Source organism: Pleuronectes platessa, chromosome 8 (assembly GCF_947347685.1).
Source record: "Pleuronectes platessa chromosome 8, fPlePla1.1, whole genome shotgun sequence".
Taxonomy (NCBI): Eukaryota; Metazoa; Chordata; class Actinopteri; order Pleuronectiformes; family Pleuronectidae; genus Pleuronectes; species Pleuronectes platessa.
Window position 1 is genome coordinate 21,232,771 of NC_070633.1, and position 21,712 is coordinate 21,254,482.

The 21,712-nt window shown below is 43.2% G+C and overlaps 2 protein-coding genes across 2 annotated transcripts; one reads left to right on the top strand and one right to left on the bottom strand.

The window, feature by feature from the left end:
• Positions 1–3,498: 3,498 nt before the first annotated feature.
• On the bottom strand, positions 3,499–9,395 carry atp1b4 (ATPase Na+/K+ transporting subunit beta 4). The gene is made up of 10 exons (XM_053428515.1): positions 9,320–9,395; positions 8,717–8,779; positions 8,431–8,499; positions 7,587–7,803; positions 5,975–6,103; positions 5,739–5,843; positions 5,223–5,422; positions 4,605–4,661; positions 4,431–4,523; positions 3,499–4,342 (listed from the first exon to the last, which is right to left on the bottom strand). The coding sequence occupies exons 3-10, from the start codon at positions 8,494–8,496 to the stop codon at positions 4,181–4,183; spliced, it is 1,029 nt and encodes a 342-aa protein (XP_053284490.1). The 5' UTR covers positions 8,497–8,499; positions 8,717–8,779; positions 9,320–9,395; the 3' UTR covers positions 3,499–4,180.
• Positions 9,396–11,238: 1,843 nt separating this feature from the next.
• Positions 11,239–21,367, top strand: tmem255a (transmembrane protein 255A). Its single transcript, XM_053429015.1, has 9 exons — positions 11,239–11,504; positions 14,171–14,313; positions 14,827–14,889; positions 16,568–16,657; positions 18,462–18,514; positions 18,604–18,720; positions 19,324–19,486; positions 19,681–19,830; positions 20,096–21,367. The coding sequence occupies exons 1-9, from the start codon at positions 11,447–11,449 to the stop codon at positions 20,231–20,233; spliced, it is 975 nt and encodes a 324-aa protein (XP_053284990.1). The 5' UTR covers positions 11,239–11,446; the 3' UTR covers positions 20,234–21,367.
• Positions 21,368–21,712: the final 345 nt, after the last annotated feature.

A 21,712-nucleotide genomic window follows, 5' to 3' on the forward strand; every position in this document is an offset into this window, starting at 1 on the left:
ATGAATATCTTGGATAGCAAAGCTTTGTGTCTTTCCCTGCCATCCATACATTCATCATTTCATATTTTCAGTTTTCTGTTCAGCCTATGAGACTGCTCACCCCTCTGCTTTCTTCACTCTCGTCTAGCTGAGGATTGCAAGACCGACGTGGACAGCTTCCTTGTTCCCATAGCTGTCGGAGTTGCCCTGCTTGTTCTCATTGTTATCGTTGTTCTGGCCTATTTCGTTGGGAGAAAGAGAAACATGTCCACCGGCTACGAGTCTTTCTAGTTAAATTTGCAAATAAACACAGAGGGTAATCGGTGAATAGCTGCTTGTATGTTTCGCTGCCTTCGACTAATTGTGAAAAATTACCAGCATGTGTTGTATTAATGTTTCCATGTAGTGTTCGGTGCTTTGACTGCCTAAATGTCTTTGTGGAGGAACAGTTTGGGAAATACGCTTATTTGTTTTCTTGCTCAGAAACTTATCTTTGCATAAAGATTGGAAATAAGTCAACAGGTGGCCTCGGTCTGTCCCATAGACTGCATATAAAGATGGATGATACCGGCGCTGCCATCTTGAGCTTTTTGACGTCATTTGGAGCAAGAGTCTTCACAGCAGGGATCCTGGTGCGGAGCTGCAGTGCTGATGATGAAACCAGGAATTCACTGCTCCAGGCCAAGAACAAAATAAGGCACATAATCCCTGTGAAAGTTCAACCTGTAACTTCTCTGCTTCAGTTGGTTAAACCTTTAACAAGCAAGTTATGTCACGTCAGTTGAAGAAAGGCAGGAAGGAGCTAGCAGGTCACTTGTCTTATTTTAGATTTAGTGACTGATGGCTGTAGATTCACTATTCACAAACAATACCAACCTGATATCCATGAAACTTGTACGAAGGCCGATTCAGGAATATTCATAAACTAGAAGATTACATTACAACACAATATTTTCATTGATTTCTCAAAGAACAATTCTTGGATCTTGATGAAAGAAGTCAGGCGTATTTAGAGGACGAATTTCTGAGCTTGGTGCAGATCTAGTTTTACTTTAGGCATTAAAGCATTTAGCGTATTTCCCCAAAAATATCCACCTGTTCCATTGATGCTCACAGAGAATAATAATTCATGTCCACTTGCTTTTCCACTAATGGACTCTGTTGATTCCACGTGTCACAGGTACTGATCTGTGTTGCAGCGTCTCTTCTCTCTCTCTCTCTAACCCTCCGTGTCGTTCTCTGAGTGTTTTCTGCTGACCACTAACCCGCTGTCTCTGTCTCCTCTCTCCGTCTGTCAGCTGACGAATGCTTCATGGACTCTGACTTGAGCTTTTTGGTGCCCATTGCAGTGGGCGTGGCGCTCAGCTTCCTAATCATCCTTGTGCTTATCTCTTACCTGATTGGCCGGAGGAAGAGTCGCACTGGCTACCAGTCTGTATAATCCAACCCGGCTGCTTCTGCCTCTCGCACCTTTCTGACCCTCACAGCTCTTGACAAATAATCTCCCTCCTGAGCCGCCTCCTTGCTCTTCAGCTCAACAAAGGCAACCCCCCCCCCCCCCCCCCCGTTTCTGCTTCTTTTTCTGTTTCCTGTGATGAGGCAGCGTCTCCCTGAAAATATCCCTCCGCTTCTTTCTCGTTCCCAGATTAAAATCTGTCCCAGCGACCTCCCCACTGATTTCCTTTTGTTTTCGCTTTGATGCCAATGACTGAATCCAGTACCCAGACATTTAGGATCGATATATTTGCATCATTGATTATAGATTGCATGAGTTAAAGATTCAATTAATAGCTCTGAGTAGCCTTCCACCTCCTCCCCAACCCTCCTCCAGAGAGAGAGGCTTTTTCCTCTCAGTTTCTGTGCTGTATAATAGTATATGTGTAAATGACTCTTGTATAGAATGAATGACATTGATATTTGATGACGTGAATGTACGAGCAAGCCAATAGATCCATGTCCCAGATTTCTTTAAGCTTCACACATGAATTAACAGATTAATCAGTTGCACATAGTCATTTAGTTGTGGCTTGATTAAAGGGACACTAACTTTACCTGTTGTGGTACGAGGTTTAAAAAATGTGTGAGGTCATGTTTTCATGTTTTCTGCCACTCATGTTCAGAAGACTTAAGACTTATCTTTTAAGAAATGTGCACTATGTTTTTATTTTGAGGAAGATCACTACACTTTTTCTCCATGCGAGGCTCCAGGAATGTTCACAGCATGAGCAGGTCAAGGATGAAGACCAAGATTTATATGTCCTCAGTCGCTCTGTACGGTTCATCCTCTGTTCATCAGTTCATCACTCCCTCCAGCAGTTTTGTGCCTTTCTGTTGTGCACCACTGACTCGCTTGCTTGAATCTTGTCTCCATCTGATGAAGAATGTGATGAGGAGTTTGTTTGCTTGTTTAACACAAGCGGGGAACAAATTAAATAAAGTTTCGTTCTTGTTTTTGTATCGCCGTCCTTCTTGTGTACGGGTAGCATCGTTACATCACATCCAACAATGTTTTTGTCACAAAAGTTGGAAAACGTCCTCATATTTATTTTTGTAGAGATAAATATTTCATGCTAAGTTAAACGTTAAATCCATTCTTTTTTGTTTGCTATGTATTTATTTTATTTTTTCTTATACACAAAATAAAATGAGGCGATGAGATATGATGTATTTTTGCATTTCATGCAGAGCTTTGACGCCCAAAGAAATACAATTAATCAACAAACAAACAAGATAAAGGAAAACAAATAAGATTAGATTTGTACAGAGCAATCACAAAGTTGTTAGAACTGCAATGACACCAGGATCAGAAAAGCCCCAAACAAGGCCCCACTAGCTCATGGCTAAACTTTAAGTAGTTCTTATTCTGTTTTTACTGTGAAGGTGAAGAGCAGGAGCATGACAGTCTTGTGACTAAACTGAATTCAAAGGTTAATGGTTGTAAACGAGACGTGACCTGCAGCCGTGGGTCAAACTGTCCTTTTTCACTTTGACTGACAACGTGCTTTTTATAACCTGCAATGGTTCACAGGGGCCGGACTCTCACTCCAGCTGCTACCGACATGAGGACATCTATGAGGGTTAACAATGACTAACATAAAACTGTCTGTACCAGGGACTAATCTAGACCAAATGAGAATCACCCGGAAATTAACACGTTTTCAAGCAAACTGAAGTTCAGTGTAATTTTCTGCAGATGACTCCTCAGTTAAAAAATGTCCATACATTTTTGGAAAATACCTTTTATGACAGTGACAGTTCATTTTATTACCTCCAGCAAAATTTAAACAAACGCTTGTAATGACAATTACAGAATCAGATGCGTTGGTAGTTTTTATGTAAAAAATTACTGATGAAGACTTTTATGAGGAAGGAAACCTACAGTATTTTCCAGAGTATTGTATTTATTATAAGAACTAGGAATAAATACATCATTGATAGAAGGTTTAGTAGCAAGGTTCAGGGAGGATTAATACGACAACAGCTCTTTCAAATGGTACAGATGTTTCACAAACTTCCACAGTACAATATGTCTCTTTATTGATCAGTCTGGTGTAGTACTCCATTTTCTGCAAATGTTTTTACAAAAGAAGGCAAGAAGTGGCTTGTGATACTTTATCATAAATGTATAGTTCTGCTCTATTCAACGTCGTAGTATATTTGCAGTCATGTCTTTTATTTACTGTGTAAGTACAGTACAAGTCCTGCTTTCAGTGTTTGCATGATAGTTCTTTGAATTCTTACAATATACAAGTTTGAAAAATATAATTCAAAAACAAATTAGTACATGTCACACAAAAATGTGCACACAAAACAATCATCTAACCAGACAACACAATGTTTCTAATCGCCTAGTAAAGTTTTAAGTTATAATTGGATTTGCATAGCCATATATGCTAACTACTGGGCAGAGAGTAATTTAGTTTGATTAATCTTTCTAATCATTAGGAAATATGAGGAGCTGAATTGTAACTGGTTTCTATGCAGGTGCCAGCAGCACAGAGATATCACGGAAACACAAGAGTAAATATCTACTTCTTGAGGAAGTTGTTTTTACAGCAGAATAAATGAAGATGTAAGTGAAAAATGAGAAGAAGGAAATTACAGATTTCATGAAAAATAATGGTACGACATCATTTTTTCCTTGTGCATATTTCCAGCCTGATTGTTATGGGAGCATCCTGCTGGCAGAGACGTCTTGGCCTTAGGCGCCGACCTCCAGGGAGAAGGTCACGCTCCCCAGGAAGCGGTCGGTGGCCGAATCGTTGATGATGCCCTTTCCGTTCAGTTTGCACGACACCTGGATGTGCGCGTCGTACTGCACCCTTGCAAAACGCACAGCCACCACTGGTGCAGAATAGTTTACCTAAGACACAGGAGACACACACGATTACGAGTCATTTCAGAGTTGAATGAGAGGATTGTGTTTGTGCCCGAGCGGAGATGAAACTCACATGTCTGAGCTTCCCATAGTAGGGGAAGTACTTCATGTCAAAAATGCCTTTAGGAAAAAACTGGAGTTCTCCCAAGGCCTCTGGTGGTCCTTTCTGAAAGAGGAACAAGGGGAGATGACGCAATCAAGACCATGTCCTTGTTACTGCAAGTGAAAATGATGATGGTTTCTGTACCTTCACGTTACAAGTCACATTTATGGGTTTGCCCATGCCAGGTAAGTAACCAAGAATCTATGGAGGAGTAAGAACAGTTAGAAGATTAATATACGTTTGTTGTGTATTCAAACAGGTCTACGATGCATGTCTACCTGACAAAAACAATTCAAACACATTTACACACAATTAAATCCCTAGGAAAATCTCTTATAGATTTTTTTTTTAATCTTTGCTAATGAGATTATTTTTACCTGCATTTTCTCTTTGTTTAAATTCACTTAATCGGATATAAATCTTTTTTTTTTTTTTAAAGTGTTTTTTATAAGGGAACTGTTGGACTTTGGCGGAGTTAAGTCTTATTTTTAATTCTGTAATGGTATTTATATGCACACTCACGATCATATCTTTATATCTAAATTATTAAATTGACACATGAAAGTATATTTTTAACTCAAATATACATATATGTGAAGAGACCAAAACAGAAGAGCTGAAATGTATCTTCGTCCTATTCTTGAAATGGCTTTCATGATTCAGCAGCAAATTAACAGTGTGTATTTTGTGTGATGGTTCATAAAGGTGTGTTTTTGTCAAGTGCACTGTTTTAAATGTTTTGGTGACTAACGCTCATCCTACCCGGTTCATTCGAAGGAGGATGCATGGCCTTCCCTGAGAGTAGCCATAGTGAGGGTCCTGCAGCCCCGAACACTCCCCCAACATGGACCTCTTGAACTGACACGCTTTCCGCTCGGCACTCTCCTCCAAGTCGTCCTGCAAGAAGTATCTGTCCTGTGTGCACCGGATGTTCTTCTTCTCTTGAACACCATCGTTGTACGCTGTAAATGAAGATCAGGGAGAAAGAGGGAGGGAGGGGGAATGAGAGAGGAGGGCATAAATAAACCTTTGCGAGAGCAATGCCGTGCCAGACTCAGGCCTCTGATAGAAAGGAAGCTTGACAAAAGCAGGGTGTGAAAAAAAAGGGGGGAACTGAATTGCTGCACTCTGCCGACAAAGAGGCTTCCCTTCCCAGCATGCCCGGCAAAGTCCGAAAGGAACAAGGGGGACAAAGGTGGTGAAGATTAACTCATTCCGGGCCTGCTCCGTTTGCAGCAAACTCAACAACCCCATCCACTTGAACATCAGCCCACTCACGTCGCAGATACTCGTCCATCGACCTGGCGTACTTCTTCCAGGACTTGCGATCAGTGGCGTTGAAGGCGATGTCGTTGCCGTCGAGGTGTGGGGCCATCGTCATACCTGCCAGTGGAGACGCAGAGACAGTCAACTGTGCTGAGACTCAAGTAGAAGCGACAGACAGACGGGGCGTCGAGCGGAGGGAGGAGAGGAAAGGGACGGAGGAGAGGCGTGAGGGTTGAGGTTATATTTACCTGGTGGCATCACTCTATCGTTGTGGGTGGGATGGTAGGGACTAATGGACCACAGGAGGCAAAAAATACAGCCGCCAAACATGGCTGCAAGAAAGGTATAAAGTGCAGCGTAGAAGAGAAGGATGAGGCCTAGAAGAAAAGGGAAAAAGGGAATTAATAGGGGGGATATTTCTGATGCAGGTTGGTGGTTTATGTAACAAACCACACATCAATCAACAGGATAAGACTCTGATCTAATGAAAACGATGAAAAAAAATAAGGTTTAGTTAAAACTGTGTGAACTGTCTGGACTCATGCCACTGGTTTCTTAGACCTGCAAACAACTGCAAATCATTTTCTCCATTTATTTCAGAGCCCTGTAATAAAGAAACCCTGAGAACTGGGTTTGTTCTGCAATTTTCAATTACCAGTCCATTAGCCACTAATCAAGTTAAACGTGCTCTAAATTAAGTGGCTTTTGCTGTGTAGACAATTTCACAGGGGACTTGCTGCAGCCAGCCTTGCGTCCCCGGAGCCACAAAGGACTTTCTGTTTCAACTCAGTGAGAATTCTCCCAGCTGTCCTTTCACTCAGGAACACAGTGAACCTCCGGTTGCCATCGTAGTGAAGGTCTTTTGCAGCCATAGAGGCCCGGCCAGCTCCAAGGAGCCCCCTCTCCCCCCACTCTGGTATTGTGTCCCCTCTTACACACTCGTCTCACAAGACACACTGCACAGACTTCAACCCAGGGCCTTTCTTCAGCGGACATGGGGCCCCCCCACCATTCCAGTGTGTGTACACACACTGGTTATGTAGATGAAATGAGCTCTGAGCCCTGCCTGGGATCCAACGTTGCAGCTCATGCAAGGAACACACACTTCCCCTGGATATTCTCTCTACACTCAGTCGGATCATGTTTGTCATTGTGTACAGTGGATCTGAGGGAGGGGGCGGGGGGGGCTCGGCAGCGTCACCCTGGAATACCCAGAGGCTGCTCCATCATCATTGACTCAACAATCTCGTCCAGTCTGTCGTCTCGGCCAAAAAAACTTTGCCTACGCCAAAGCTTGATTTGGCAAAGAGCTCCATGGAAAAAGAGGCATGAGCATCTCTACGTGGTGAACTGAAAGTGAGGGGCCATGAGCATGATAAGTTCAGCGATGAGGTCGCAAAGGCTTTGGGAAAGAGGCTCTGGAGAGCATGGTAAGATGTAGAGGAATGTGATTCCTGGCCAATGCGAGGCCAGGGACAGTGCACTCCCGCTGGGGAAACGTCCCCAGGCAGTCTGTTTTTGTCAGGACACTCTGAATTGTCCATGCACCTATGTAAACATTGAGCATGAGGACACACACACACACACACACACAGACCCCCCCACACACACACGCACCCACACACACTCGCAGCACAGTGAGCAGAGTCACTGGACCGGAGAAACCTTTCTCAACCCCAAACTATCCCCGAATGCATCTTTTAAAGACATTCAAGCCCCATTAAGCTTCTGTCAGAGGGTTCAACACAAAAAATTATATCTGTAATTATTGGACACATAAATAAAGCACTTTTGCATTACTCCAAATGTCCCTCCCCATAACCCGACCACACAGAACCTCTCTGTTTCTCATCCACTCACCCCAGCTCTTTCCAGAGCGACCCATGAACTCCTTGGTCTCCGCATTCCACAGGTATGTCTTTATGTCGTCTATTTTCTGGTGGAGCGTCCTCTTGGGTAATGGCCTGCGCTTCCATCTCTCAAAGTTCAGGTCTTCCTGCTCCAGAGGCCGGTGCTCGGCCAGCTCCTCCTGCTCTTCCTCCAGCTCTTGTCCGTGTTTGAGCATCACTTTTTGAGGCTGGTGGAAAGAAGAAGAGAAAAAGCCCTCACCACACATGTTCTCAATCGCCAAGCTCTGCTGTCAACCTATTGTCTTTTTCAAATCACTGCAGGAAAAAAAATGGCATGCCTTCTGATCCGAGTATGACCGCTATCATAGACTGCCAGAGTGTGCTCTGCATATTAATGAACATCGCACTGATGGTCCTGTCCCCCTGTTTCTGCACATTATAAACCCGCTGGTGACCTTTGTGGCACTCGTTGGGAGAGCTGACCTCCTGCGAGTGGACCCTCCTGCTTGGAGCAGCAGCTGCAGACAGCAGAGCTGGAGGGTGACAGCCAGATGTTGCTCACTGACTCTCAGTGTCCGCAGGCCAGGGACACGCAGACCCCAGAGGAGCCGCAGGACACTCGTGAGTGTCACCGGGAAAAAGTTTGTGAAAGCTCGAAACCTTTAAAACACTCTGCTGTTAAATGTTTAAAATGTTTATGTGAGGTTTGAGTTTTGTGCAATGAAAAAGAAAACACTTGATCTTTGAGTTAATGATAGCATTGCTGTTTTTTTTTGTTTCTTTATTTCTGCATCTGCTTCAGTGAACAAAACTGTGATAAAGTTACATTTTATCTTTTGAATATCAGAACTTACAGGACTTGGTGGAAGGTTTTTAAGGAGCGTCTCCTCAGCTCCTCCCTCTGTGGAACTGGGCTCCATGTTCTTCACAGAAAGAAAAGGTACTTGTGAAACAAATCACATCTACAGAGCCCGTTTAACTAAAGCAACACATCTTTACATCTGCACAACGATTTCAACAGCTTTCCGAAAAAAGAAAACAAAAACATCCAAGCAGCTTCATCATTAGAATCAGACACAATTAAGTTAGAACTTGTAGTTATAACAGACAGAATTTAAATGAGAATGAAATCTGACATACCTGAAGTTTTCTTTTCAATAAAAACGCAGATTAATATGTCGGAGAAAAACAAAATCTTGACCCCTGGAGGAGGAAGAGGAGGAGAAAAAATGTGTTCGTCAAAAAGTGTTTGGGGATTTCATTAGAAAGTTTTAGGCAGGCGGAGGGGAGCGGGAGAGGAGAAGCTCCTTCAACTAGGCGCTCATCATGGTGAATGAACGGCGGAAAGAGAAAAACTGAGGGTGGGATACGAAGTGGAGGTTTTTTTTGTCCCTGCAGTGACGTTTGGCAGCGGCCCTGGACCACAGTGCCGGATTCATTCTGCACACGCACAACTTCAGCCATTGTCTGCAGAGCTGCACTAAAAGTGAAATCCTGAATGCAATATTAAGAGCTTCTTCCCAACACAGCACTGTGCTGCCAATCATGGCCTGGAGGCTGCAACACAGTGCTGCAACCTGTTTTATTGTTTAACTTGTATTTCTTGTGTTAATGTTTGATCCCGTGATGAATCCAATGCATTGTTTATTAAATATCAGTCCTGAGGTATTGTCCCTGCACATGCATAACCAAACCAGGTAAACCAACACCCCTTACATGTACTCCTGCAGCAACTATACTCACCATAAACTTTTCTCTGGTGAAGTTCAAGTCCTCCTCATCCTCTCTGCACTCCGGTCACGTAACACTCTCCTACCCCATGTAAAAGTGGGAGAAAGGGAGGGTGGGGGGCTCTTTTCTCCCTCTTCCTCTTCTTTTTTTTTGCATGAAAAGAGAAATGGCGTCATGGAAAAAATCTGTCCTTGGAGAATTGCGCGGCAAAAAAACGTACGTGTGTGGTTGTGTTTGTGTGTTCTACAGTAAAAAAAAAAGGTGTGTTTCTTCGGCTTTTGCAGAGAGGCTCAAATATTTAAGTTCTCTGCAGGGGAAGGCGATTGTTTCATGCACCTGTTCACTACACATGCTTTTTTAACTTTTCTCTAAAACCTGTATCATCTGTCCCTACATCATGAGCCATATATGTGGATTCGGCTTGATTGCTCCAGAGCAGCTTCTTTGGGTCCATGACCAGAAGGACATGTTAACTCCATGTTTATCCTGTTCTAGTAATTCAAACAGATCAATTCAGATTATAGGCAATTTATTCGCTGAGAACAGTTGTAATGAGTCTTCAAATTACTTTTGGACTGCACCCAACAAACTGATAAAAGATATAAAAGATAATAGAACCATGATAAAATAATAAAAGATCATCATCAAAAACAATAAAACAATACAATCAAGTCAATTTGGTGGAAATGTCAGATGAGTGATATTACACACATGATAACATTTAATATTGTAATAATATCCTCAAACTAAAGTTCTATCACTCTATCTATCTATCTATATATCTATCTATCTATCTATCTATCTATCTATCTATCTATCTATCTATCAACAGCAGGAATAAATAGGGTAAGAAATAACACAAACTTTTAGAATTCTATGGTTGTTGTGCATTAATCCCTCTGTCTAGGGTTTGCTCTTATGAATAAATAAGTGAGGTATAAGCACACAGACAAAATGTCTGGGATTAAATGTTAATTTCCAACCAAAGAATATTGTGTGTTTAAAGATTTTAAACCTTACAGTGAGTGAAGGCAGCATGTGTCCTCTTGTTCAATCTTCAATGTGCTGCTCCATGAAAATCATATGTCACTGTGTTATCCCTGACACTTGGTGGCGCTCTATTATCACAACTTTGACTTTATTCTCCCAAACCATGACAAGTATCTACAAATCTGTGCAACTCTCAAACAGCACTTTAGACACATTTGAAAATACATTGAAAACAGCAGTTTAGACATTAATAACATCAATTTAAACACATTTTAAAAACATTTTAAACACAATTAAAAACATAAATTTAAACACATTTTTAAACACATTAAAAAAACAATTTAAACACATTGAAAACAGCAGTTTGAACATATTTGAAACCCATTGGAAGGGCTGCACATTAAACCTGGAGTAGACATTAAACTTCTCTGCTCTCTGTGATGAGCAGATCCAACATGGACGCTGCAGGTTCCACATGCTTTCTCCTCTCAGGAAGTTTTTGACATTTCTTTCCATTTCCTCATATTTGCTGTGAAATTCAACAAAGCCGCAACTGAACAGGATTTATTTGAAATACCAAACTCACTGAGAAGCTGACATTGGCTTACAGTGTGAAGCTAGTGAGGAATGTTAACGTTAACTTAGCTTATTGTTCTGAAAATATACCATGAAATGAAAAACTTGAGCATGCAAATTAACCAAAATGGCCGTTTGACTAAAGCCTGGTGGTGATGACACGTTCAGGTACTGTAAGGTAGAGGGACGTTACGTAAAGTATCGTTACTATACTGATTGAATAGAGTAACGACGAGTAACGGTATTTTCCGAGAATGTTTGTGACATGCGCACATGCGACCGACGGCAGCAGCAGCAGCAGCAGCACAGACCCTCCGTCAGACACCGACACACCGTGAGCACTGTCACCGAGAGGCGGACCGGCAGCCGCGGGGATGTGAGTGAGACGGACCCGCGCGCTCAGCTGGACGCGGTGGAGCTTGTGCTGTGCGAGAATGACAGTGAACGCACCATCCAAAGGATCAAAGGAAACCTGTTCAGGAATATCCCGCGTTGAATCGTGACTACTGCTTTAATTATTGATTTTTTTTAATAGATTTTTTTATTAATTTGGTGGTTGGTGGATTACGCATCATGCCTCCCCCCCAGAGCCTCCAATCCAGCGGACTGTCCCTGTCAGAAACAAGCATGGGTAGGTGTGTGCAAGGTCAACGCGGCTGCAGCAGGTTTGACCAACAACACGACTCGTGTTTACACTGCGGAGCTTCCACCTCCATTACAAAACGAAAAAGAAAAAAGCTGCAGCACACCGAGGGGTCACAATCTGCGACATTTCCTCGCTGTGCTGGTTTTTAAATCTGCATCTTCTTCATTCCTCCTCTGTCAAAACAAGACCATGAACCCATCAGAGCCACCAGCTCCAGCAGCATCATGACCGTGTGTTCTCTCCTGGCTCGGGCCGCAGCGCGTCACTGCAGGTGCGGCCACCCGGAGAGACACCGCAGCCTGAAGTGCTCGAGCTGGGTCGTGAAATCAAACCAGTGAACGGATCCGTGCGCGTGAGAGAGGGTCGGTGACCGTCTGTAGTAGAGTTCAATGCAGCCTGACACAGGTCGTTCTCATGGGTTTGTAGTTGCACGCGGCTGTCAGTGGAAAATCACAGACGAGTCCACACGGTTTGTTGTTATGGAACAGATGGTCAGTGGGAGTTTGATAATGGTTGCACTGGTATACTTCTTCACGTTTCAGCTCTTGCGAAAGGGAGATACCAATACTCAGCACAATATAGTATTATTGATAGCAATATAACAACAGTTCGATTTATGATGGTGATATAATGCACAGGGGTGAAGTATTACATAATACATAATCAATTGAATATGTTTAAGCTCAGATTTGTAGAACATTTTGCTGTGTGATATTCTCTACACATAAAGCATAGTTAAACCATAATAATCTCTTATTTATTTTTATAACATTTTGACCAAAGAGCCCAGCTGTACTGTAAAGGTATTTAAAAAAGTCACAATCCCCACCTCGGTTGTTCCAGACCCGTGAGTTCATATAAAAACTATGTTATTTTTTCTACCCTTTCTCGTTGCATATCCAGGTCCAGGTCAGGTTTAAAGGTAGTTATGGCAATGTACAGCTGCAGGACAGAAATATGACAAGTCACTTAGTTCATGCACGTCGAAAACGGCCTCATCGCCTGCACTGATTTATTAAAAATGTCTTATAGAGTCTTAAATTTATAGAGGAACCTTCAGACGCAGTGTTTTTTCAGAGCATCACTGAAAGTCGGCTGATTTTCAGTCCAGCGGAGAGGGAGTGGTTTGTGCTGAAGAAGCTGATTGCCTGTGATCCACTGTTACATGGAGTAATGTTAAACTACTCTATACTTTTACTACTACATGAGTCGTATGTACTGTAAGTAAAGAAAAAAAGCCGCTTGTACATGTGTCTGTAAACGTCTGACTCCAGTTTTCAAAGGAAGACGCACAAAAACTGATCAAAGTGTGCAAGACTCTGAGTCACAGTTTGATTTTCCTGCAGAGACCCGCATGTCAGAGCCAGGAGATAATGATGCATTCAAATTTATCAACACTGTTCGATCGTATAATATATCACAGTGTGAAAACAATTGTCATTAAACATACGATACAATCAACACAATCCCAGAGGAAATTTAGTCTCATCACAGTCTAATTGCTGTGGAGGAAATAATACAATCTCCAGCCTTAGAGTGGTTGTTTCCTCAGATTATAGAAATTAATGCTAGACTGTTATTCCCTGCTGAATAACAAAAGGAGAACAAAATAAGAGCACGTTCTGTTATTGATCTTCATGTGTCAGCATCAGTATTCAGTCAGAGTTAAATCTGTCTGTGGCCTCCAACTCCACGTATCCACAGATTGATAAAAACAGATCAAAAGGGTGACTCGGACAATTTGACTCCATAATAAATATCATTGATTTTCTCTCACAGAATAAATTGAAGTGATTGTTTCTGTCACACGACCAGAGGCAGGTGAGACCTTCTCCATCACAGTGTGCTCCGGAGTCAGGCTGCTGCTGAAACAAACAAACATCAGGATGATAGTTGAGATTGCAGCTGGCCACTCCCTCCAGTCTCTCTCTTCAATTTTTAAAGTTTGACGTCACCAGAAGCCTCAGAATATCTGATTTGACTCTGATGCAGACGCTCGTCTCTCTGCAAGAAAACAACCCCTGGGAGGAGATTCAGACAAATCTGTTTTTGTTCATATCTTAGATATTATTCATGGTTTTAGTTCTGAACTAAAAACCCTCATTGGTTTTGGCTGATACACACATTCTTCCGACCAGAGAAAACAGATTAATTAGATATCACTGTAACTTCTTAATTGTTCAGGCTATTGAGTTCAGATGGATACCAGATATGTGGCATGCTAAGAAGAACCGCTGGAAGGAGAAGAATTCTTTATCAACTAATGAACTGACTAGATCGGTTTCTATTCTGGACTAAATCTAGAATCCTTGTTCTGTGCAAAAACTAGTTTGAAGATGATATGAGTCAGCGAAGTGGATTTATTACAAAGTGAGATCTTTTGAGTGTGAAATCACCTGTTGCTAAAGTCTTATTGAGCTGGAGAGGTGGTCAAACTTTCTATGTGGACAGATTAGTGGTGCATCATAAAAGCACAATGCTTTATGAAACCCTGCTTTTAGACACTTTGAGGGATAATGCTACTGATGGTCGAAGGCACAGAGACTCTCCAGACATGAGTCTCCTTCTCATTACAACAGCAGCCTCGTCTTTCTAATTTCACTTTGCCACTCGCGTCACAGTGTGATGTTCACTGATCTGCTCTCTTCCAGGCTCCTTTAAGAGGAGAAAGAGGAAATCCATTATAGTGACGGTGATGCTGCTCATCGTGTCTGTGCTCATCCTCGTCTTTGGCATAGCAGCGACGACCAGGACACAGAACATCACAGTGGGCGGCTACTACCCAGGAGTCATTGTGAGTTCACACCTTCCCTGCATCAGCAGCACGAGGCCTGTTCCCATCAGAATTCATTATGAGTGAAGAGTGTGTTTGTCGTGAGCTCTTCCTGCTCCTGGACTCTGATAAAGTTAATTACTGAAGATCTCTTAGGGGAGAGCTTCTCCCACATTCATTATTCAGCATCATTGTCATTAGAGGCTGAGTGAGGTAAAGCATCTCAGTCCATAAGTGTGTTTTCTTCACAGTACTCAGCTTTTAACGCTGCCAGGAAGGCAGCCAATGATGAAGAGGCCTCTTAAGGCTTCGGCCTCAAACTCATCACATTAAGAGTTCAAATAATTTGATTATAATTGCATTAGATAAGAAATTATATTCAATTACAAAGCGCACCGTTAGATTGAGAGAAACTTTCCTCGTATCACAAGTGAAATAGTTGTGAACATGTTTCATACACGTGGAGTTGAAATGAAATTAAAGCAGTAAAGTCAAATTGATAAATGCTCTGACATCTCTTCTCTCTCTCCTCAGCTGGGCTTTGGCTCTTTTCTGGGAATTATCGGCGCTCATTTGATAGAGAACAAGAGGCAGATGGTAAGAGTGTTTATATTACCTCAGGGCTCTGTGTCTCCTTGTCTCACACAACTATTATTATTAAACTTTGTGTGAGTCCGAGTTACTCTTACACAGCCTAGAGCTTGATTATGTCGTAAATATGACACTATGAGCAGCATACGTGACCCAGACTGCGAGTCCCAGTTGTCCTGATGAGGTTTCGTGTTGTGTATCAGGGCAAGTGTCCCGGGCTGCAGGGGGAGACGCAGTCAGAAATAGAAGTGGGGTGTAAGTGGAGGAGGACTGATGTCCACAGTGGAATGTGGAGAAGGAAACCGCAGTGGAGCCGGGCAGGGACTGTCAGGGCTGGAATGAAGAATGAGTTTGTATCATGACACCTTTTCCTATAACGCAGCAGAGTTTGGATGCCTTGAGCAGCAGAGAGTCGATGTCTGACAGGCTCACGAGTGACTGAGCTGTGGCACGTTACACAACCTCTCATAATGCTGCTCCTCATTAATGTTCATGACTCCTTGGTATTTTTAAATGTTTATTATTTATCTGGAGAGATTAAATAATTAGTTGATCAACAGAAAGATAATTATTTAAATATAATTGCCTATAGTTGAGTTTGGGTTCTAATTTACCTACAGGTGTCCAAACTCTTGCATACAGCTGTATTTGGATTTTTTGACTCTTTGGTCCGAACTATAAAGTTTTCTCCCGTTGTACAAAGTTAAAGCAGAAACAGCTCAGATTCGGGCGCCGCCATCTTGCAATCTTGAGGTAGTTTGGAGCCGGAGTCTGCGCAGAAGGGAAAGTGGTCCACCGACATGTGGGCATCGACCAAACGTGGATCACTTCTTGCACTCAGATATTTTTGAACCAAGTGCAGAAGAAAAAACTCCAAGAGCGGAGGAGAAATCCGAGAGCAGCAGCAAATCTTTCCCAGCAACAAAATATCTGAGTGTTAGCGAGCGCAGAGTTGAGTTTAAGCACCAGAACAGCAAAACCGAGCATGTGCTGCTTGAGGGTGAGTGCAGCGTTTTTGGTGTAAAGGTATTACAAAAGGCCGCGCTCTTGTATAAAAATAGGGAGGGAAAAAGTAAATTAGAAACACAAACACAGAAATCTCTCAATTGAAATCATTTTAAACTGTTCTCAGTTTATGGAGGACCGTTTCGTTCAGAGGACGAATAAAAATAAATAAGTCGCTGCCTTTAAGAACGATGATCCGAGCTATAACGGCCAGCTTGCCTCGTTGAAAACTCTCTGGTTCTGGAAGTTTTCACGTTAGCAACCGCGGAGACGTTGTCCTAAGTGGCCGTTGTGCCGTAACTCGCAGTTGAATCTGTTTGCGTCAGATTCAAATGCAAGCTGGGGGGGGGGGGGGGGGGGGGCTGCAGACAGGGTGGGGCGATGTGTAATTGAATACATGCTGTCTCTCATTGAGTAGTGAAAGTGCCCATAAAGGGGCCGGGCACCGTGCCAGCCCTGAACACCACTGGAGCCGGGTGACAACCACAGCGCCCCGACACTGTTCGTCCTTTACCAGGCCCGCGACCCCCCCGCTGCCCCCCTCCTCCCATTCACCGGACTCATTCTCAGGATGATGCACATTAGTCATGCAAATGTAACTCATTACAACAGTGGTGAGAGCGAGCAGTGAGGGGCTGCAAATCGTATTCACAGTCTTATGAAATCGTTTCTTTCACAGTTGGTGGCATCGATCGTCTTCATCAGTTTCGGAGTGGTGGCCGCCTTCTGCTGCGCTATTGTCGATGGAGTGTTTGCTGCGAGGCACATTGTGAGTATCACCGAAGCTTCCACTTATTTAACCAAACTCATAAATTATGGATATATATAACATTCCGACTTATATCAAGCTTATCAATCAATGCCACCCAGATTTAATGTTAATACACTGCATTGCACATGTAGTTAAACATATGCCGAGCGCCTGAGTGACCGTCGCAGTGGCCGCACCCTTCTCAGGGAGGCAAATATATTTTGTTGTACAGGGAGATTCTTTTCCATGACGCAAAGTACATCAAATACTAAATAACCGCTAATGCCCTCTTAAGAGAATTATGCCAAAATGAATTAGGGGCTGGGTGTAAAGGGAGAGCAGCAGCATTTGCAGATTTTCACTTGCCAGCTAAATGGAAAATGGGAGATTTTCCACTCAAACCTTTTTTCAAACACTAAACTACGAGGTTGAAAGAAAGAGAAATAGGAAATGTAATTTGATGCAGAGACATGGAAGTTGGCTGTTGGTTAACATTGTTATTTTAGAAGTTATCTTCCAAACTGAGTCACTTTTTAAGTTTTAAAAGTTCAGTGTGTAAGATTTAGATGAAAGGGATCTATTGGCAGAAATTACATATAAAATAATCGTTGTGATGTTTTCACTAGTGGGTTTCAACTGTATGAATTGTTGTTTTCTTTACCCTTGAATTTCTACTTTATATTTAAATACTTTATATTTACAAAGGGAGCGAGTCCTCTCTACAGAGGCCGGCCATGTTTTTTTACAGTAGCCCAGACTGGACAAACTAAAAACCTTTTGAGTTTTTATGACAACTGAAGCTACCACAGGTTCTCTGTCATGTCTGGAAGGTGAGGGTGGGGTGAGGGGTATTCAGCTGCAACATGAAACTTCACCACTAGATGTCACTAAATACACACTGAACCGTTAATGAGCCAAAATACACAGTGATGCAAATTTAGTGTATATTTATCGCCATTGTGAATTTGGCTGTTACTTAAGATATATTGAACTTAACTAAACTTTCTCATCTCCATCTCCATGATCTATACCGGGTTGCGAGGAGCTAGAGCCAATCCCAGCTGACACTCGTTGAGAAGCCGGGTAAACCCACAACAGGATCCCAGCGAATCACAGGGTTGAGTTTGCTATCATTTCAACTATGAGGATAAAAAAAACTTGAAATGATTGTCAGGGATTTAAATCCTTCTGGAGAAAAATTTGACGTACCACCACTACAGGAGCCATTTGAATTCTGCAAAATAAAGACGCTCCGCTGTGCTTGGATGCCTTCACCAAGCAATGCAGTTTCGATAAATTTGGTATGAGGTCACTGTGACCTTCGACCTCTGACCACTGAAATCTAAACGAGTCCAAGTGACAGCTGGTCAAAAAGTTCAAGAAATTCCCTAAAGGCAGATGCAAGAGGCCAAAAACATGTTTTGAGCGGCCTCCCTGACACTTGAACACACAAATTGAATCAATTGATCGGTGAGTCTACGTCAGCAATTTGAAGAAAAGGACGATGGATGAACAACCGGAAAACAATATGCCTCCGTCCACTTGGCTGTGGCCGGAACAGAGACATACAAAATAAAGATAATGATATCAATATTAGGATTTCATGTCAGCACCGGCCCTCTGGGTTGGGATCCATAATCTAACACTGGTCCAAAGTGTCTGCGTCCAGTCAAAAGCTCCTCATTCACAAGTTAAGGTGGAAGCACATTCCATTACTAATGTCCATTAATCATTCAGCATGGATCCAGTAAACATAAGTGGACTATTAATGAACTCTTCAGAGAGACATAAAACTGATTCACTGCGGTTCCTTGTGCTGCAGGACCTCCGGCCCCTGTACGCCGGACGCTGTGATTATCACTCCAGTGAGACGGCGTCTGATCGGGACGTAAGAGACACACTTTTTTCTCGCTTGCATCGGTTCCTCCTCAGTGAGTTTTGCCGGCAGTGCATTATGGGTAAAGGGACTGTAAATTCCTTTCTGACCTCCAGGTGCCCTGCCAGACGTCGGGGCGCACGTCCTGCAACCTGCGCGTGAGGAGCAACACCTGCTACTGCTGCGACCTCTACCACTGCGGAAAGTGAGTATGCCGAGAAAAAAAAGAAATCCTCCGACTCAGTGTCTCCTTGCTTTGGCTGTGTTGCTGTGACTGTTTGGATTTGTTCTGCTGTCCCTGTTTTTTTGCATTGATTGTACAACAGCACAAGAATGTTTGTTTTTTCTTTTAACCTTTGTTTCAGACAACATCCTCTTATGGGACTTCAGAATAAAGATGTTTTGAAAAAGTTTAGGAAATCATCCATGATTTGGAAGTAGGTCCTTTTTTTCTAGACCCATACCAGCCAATTCTTTTTGATAAGTGACATCACAGTGTTTAAATGTACGCCATGATGCCATTTCCTCTGCTTATCCTCATTGTGACTGATCAGACATTAATCCATGTCCTCGCCTGTGTCTTCCAACTCTATCATTGTAACTTAACGGCTTCTTCTCACATTCACACTACAAAAACACCTGAACTTTAACAACCATAAATCAAAACCTGTCTCACGTCTTCCACTGTGTGCTGAATACAAACGCTCAGAGCCTGCTTCATGTAGCTGCATTTTTAGATAATCGCTGCCAGAGACTTTTGTGGCTTGACTATAGGCTGTCTCCCTCTCTGTCCCACCCACTGGGCTAGCCGTGTGGAGGTGATCGGAGGCTACCACGAGTACACAGACGTGAAGAGCTGCCAGGACGTCGTGCACCTCTACCACCTGCTGTGGTCGGCCACCATCCTCAACATCGTGGCCCTGTTCCTGGGCATCATCACCGCCGCCGTACTGGGAGGCTTCAAGGACATGGTATGTGAAGTGATGGATTTCCTCACAGACAGACACGGCAGAACGTCCTGGGTTCAATGTTACCAAATGTGCTTAATCTTGTTTGATGCTTAAGACATTTGTTGATCCATTTATCAGGATTGGCTGATATGGATTAACACAGTTCTACGTGTAAACTCCTGTGGATTAAATAATGATCTTTACCTCTTTGTCAGATTCCATCTACGGCCTCAGAAAGCTCATCTGAACCAGAGGCCATCGCAGTTCCGGTCCGCTCAGAACCCACTCGACCCACTAACACCACTCTGAACTCCCACTACAACACTGCCCCCTGCCTGCCGCCTTACACCGCCTACGACCTGCAGGTACAGTGGCCAAAAGTCAATGTCATCATATGTAAATCCAATAGATCCGGGGTTTTATCTTGAATCTGCAGCAAATTGCACGTTTCTGATGTTTTTCATCAAAAATGATGTGAAAAGAAAACCAATCCTATCTAGTAGTATCTCAGTTAATATCAGGAGACACACACTCACACTGATTGACCAACTATTTAACAGCATTCAGTTCTTATTCTGTAACCAATCTTTTGAATATGTCCTCCCAATCTGTGTTGTTTGTTCCCTCCAGGGCTCCTACACGTTCCCCGACGGCCTGTCAGACGACTCCCAGTCCGGAGCCAGCCACCTGTGGCCCACTATGGTTCCTCCACGCTACTCCCCCCCTCACAACCATCCCGATGAGAAGCCCCCGCCATACAGCCCCTAAGATGGCTCAGGGCAAAGAAAAACCACCTGAAGTGTTGTCAGCGTGTTGTTGGATGCTGAGTGAGTGGTTTGGATGCACAACATGTCGGGGCTCTCCCCTCACAATCGCTCGGAGCTGCGGGGGAGGAAAGGTGGTGGAGGGGGGCGATGGCCACAGAGCACACAAACTTTGGGTTCAGCCTAACACATGGGGGCACGTGTGTGACTCCCAGGGCACCACTCACACTCTGGCCTGCACTGTTTGTGTGTATGTGTGCATGTGTGTGTGTGTGTGTGTGTATGTGTGTTTGTGCACATACACATAGAGAGCGAGACAACCAGTTCAAAGCCGGGACCGTTTACACATCTATCTGCCTTAATGCAAACAGACTTCCAGAGCTGCAGCACCTAGATGTTTTCTGTACAAGGTCAGAACAACAAAACTGTTTCTGTGTTTTCCGTTCACCTCTGTTTATTACATTGTGTAAATGCTTCCTGCCTCAAGTGGGGCTGAAGGTCATCACTGCCCTCCCTGGACCGATTAGCACAACTACGACCTTCATGTGACCTGAATCAGCTGGAGTTTCAAATTAAAACTGTCGTGTTGTAGGTCCAAGCAGTCTTTCCTTTAGCGGTTGTTAGCGTCGGTGTGCATTATCGAAGGTAACGTCAGCAGTAACGGAGGTATTACATTCTCAAAGTAAAGAAATAAAGATGCTCCTGTAGCAGTTAGTTGCGCCCACAGATCACGATATCTATTTATCCACTCAATTCTTTTCGAGAATAGTCTGATCAATGTGCGATGAAGAAACAAGCTGTTCTACCTTCAGTAGCCTAGTTGTCAATAAGAAAGTTAAAAATGACACTCTGAACCCTATTTCTTGTGTGGTCCACGTCTCTCTCTTTGTAAGTAGCACTAACGTCACACCGTCAGGCTGAGGTGTGTGTTTCTCTGTCAGGAATGATCACTGGTGAGGCCGAGGGTGAAGCGTCAGTGCTGGACTCACTGACAGGAGGCGGGAGCTCATCCAGTCAGAAGTGTAAACTCGCTCCGTGTCCGTCAAGCTTTAATCAGTGCTGTTTATCATTTACACTTTAAAGAACACATTCTCTCTGGGGCTGATAAAGGTTCACTCAGTTCCTTTTGTTTTTTTGTCTTGCCATTAAAAAACGTTTTGTGTAACTCACATGGTGTCTTTATTTTTCCACTCACATCACTTTGGTCAACACTGAAATATCTTTTTATTGTTGGAGTTGCCATAAACTTGCATGAAATGTATCCCACTGGCTCTGGTGACCCTCTCGACTTTTGGAAACTGATGAACTACCATAAAACTTTTAAGCTTCAGGAAAATGGCTGGAGTTCAGTGTAGAGCACATGTTCCTGTCAGTGTGTTAGCATTTAAGCATTAAGCTCAAAGCTCCTTGCATGGGTATAGGTGTTAAATCATGTTCACCTAAATGAAAGAGCCATTGTTGAATCAACATAACCGTTCTATTC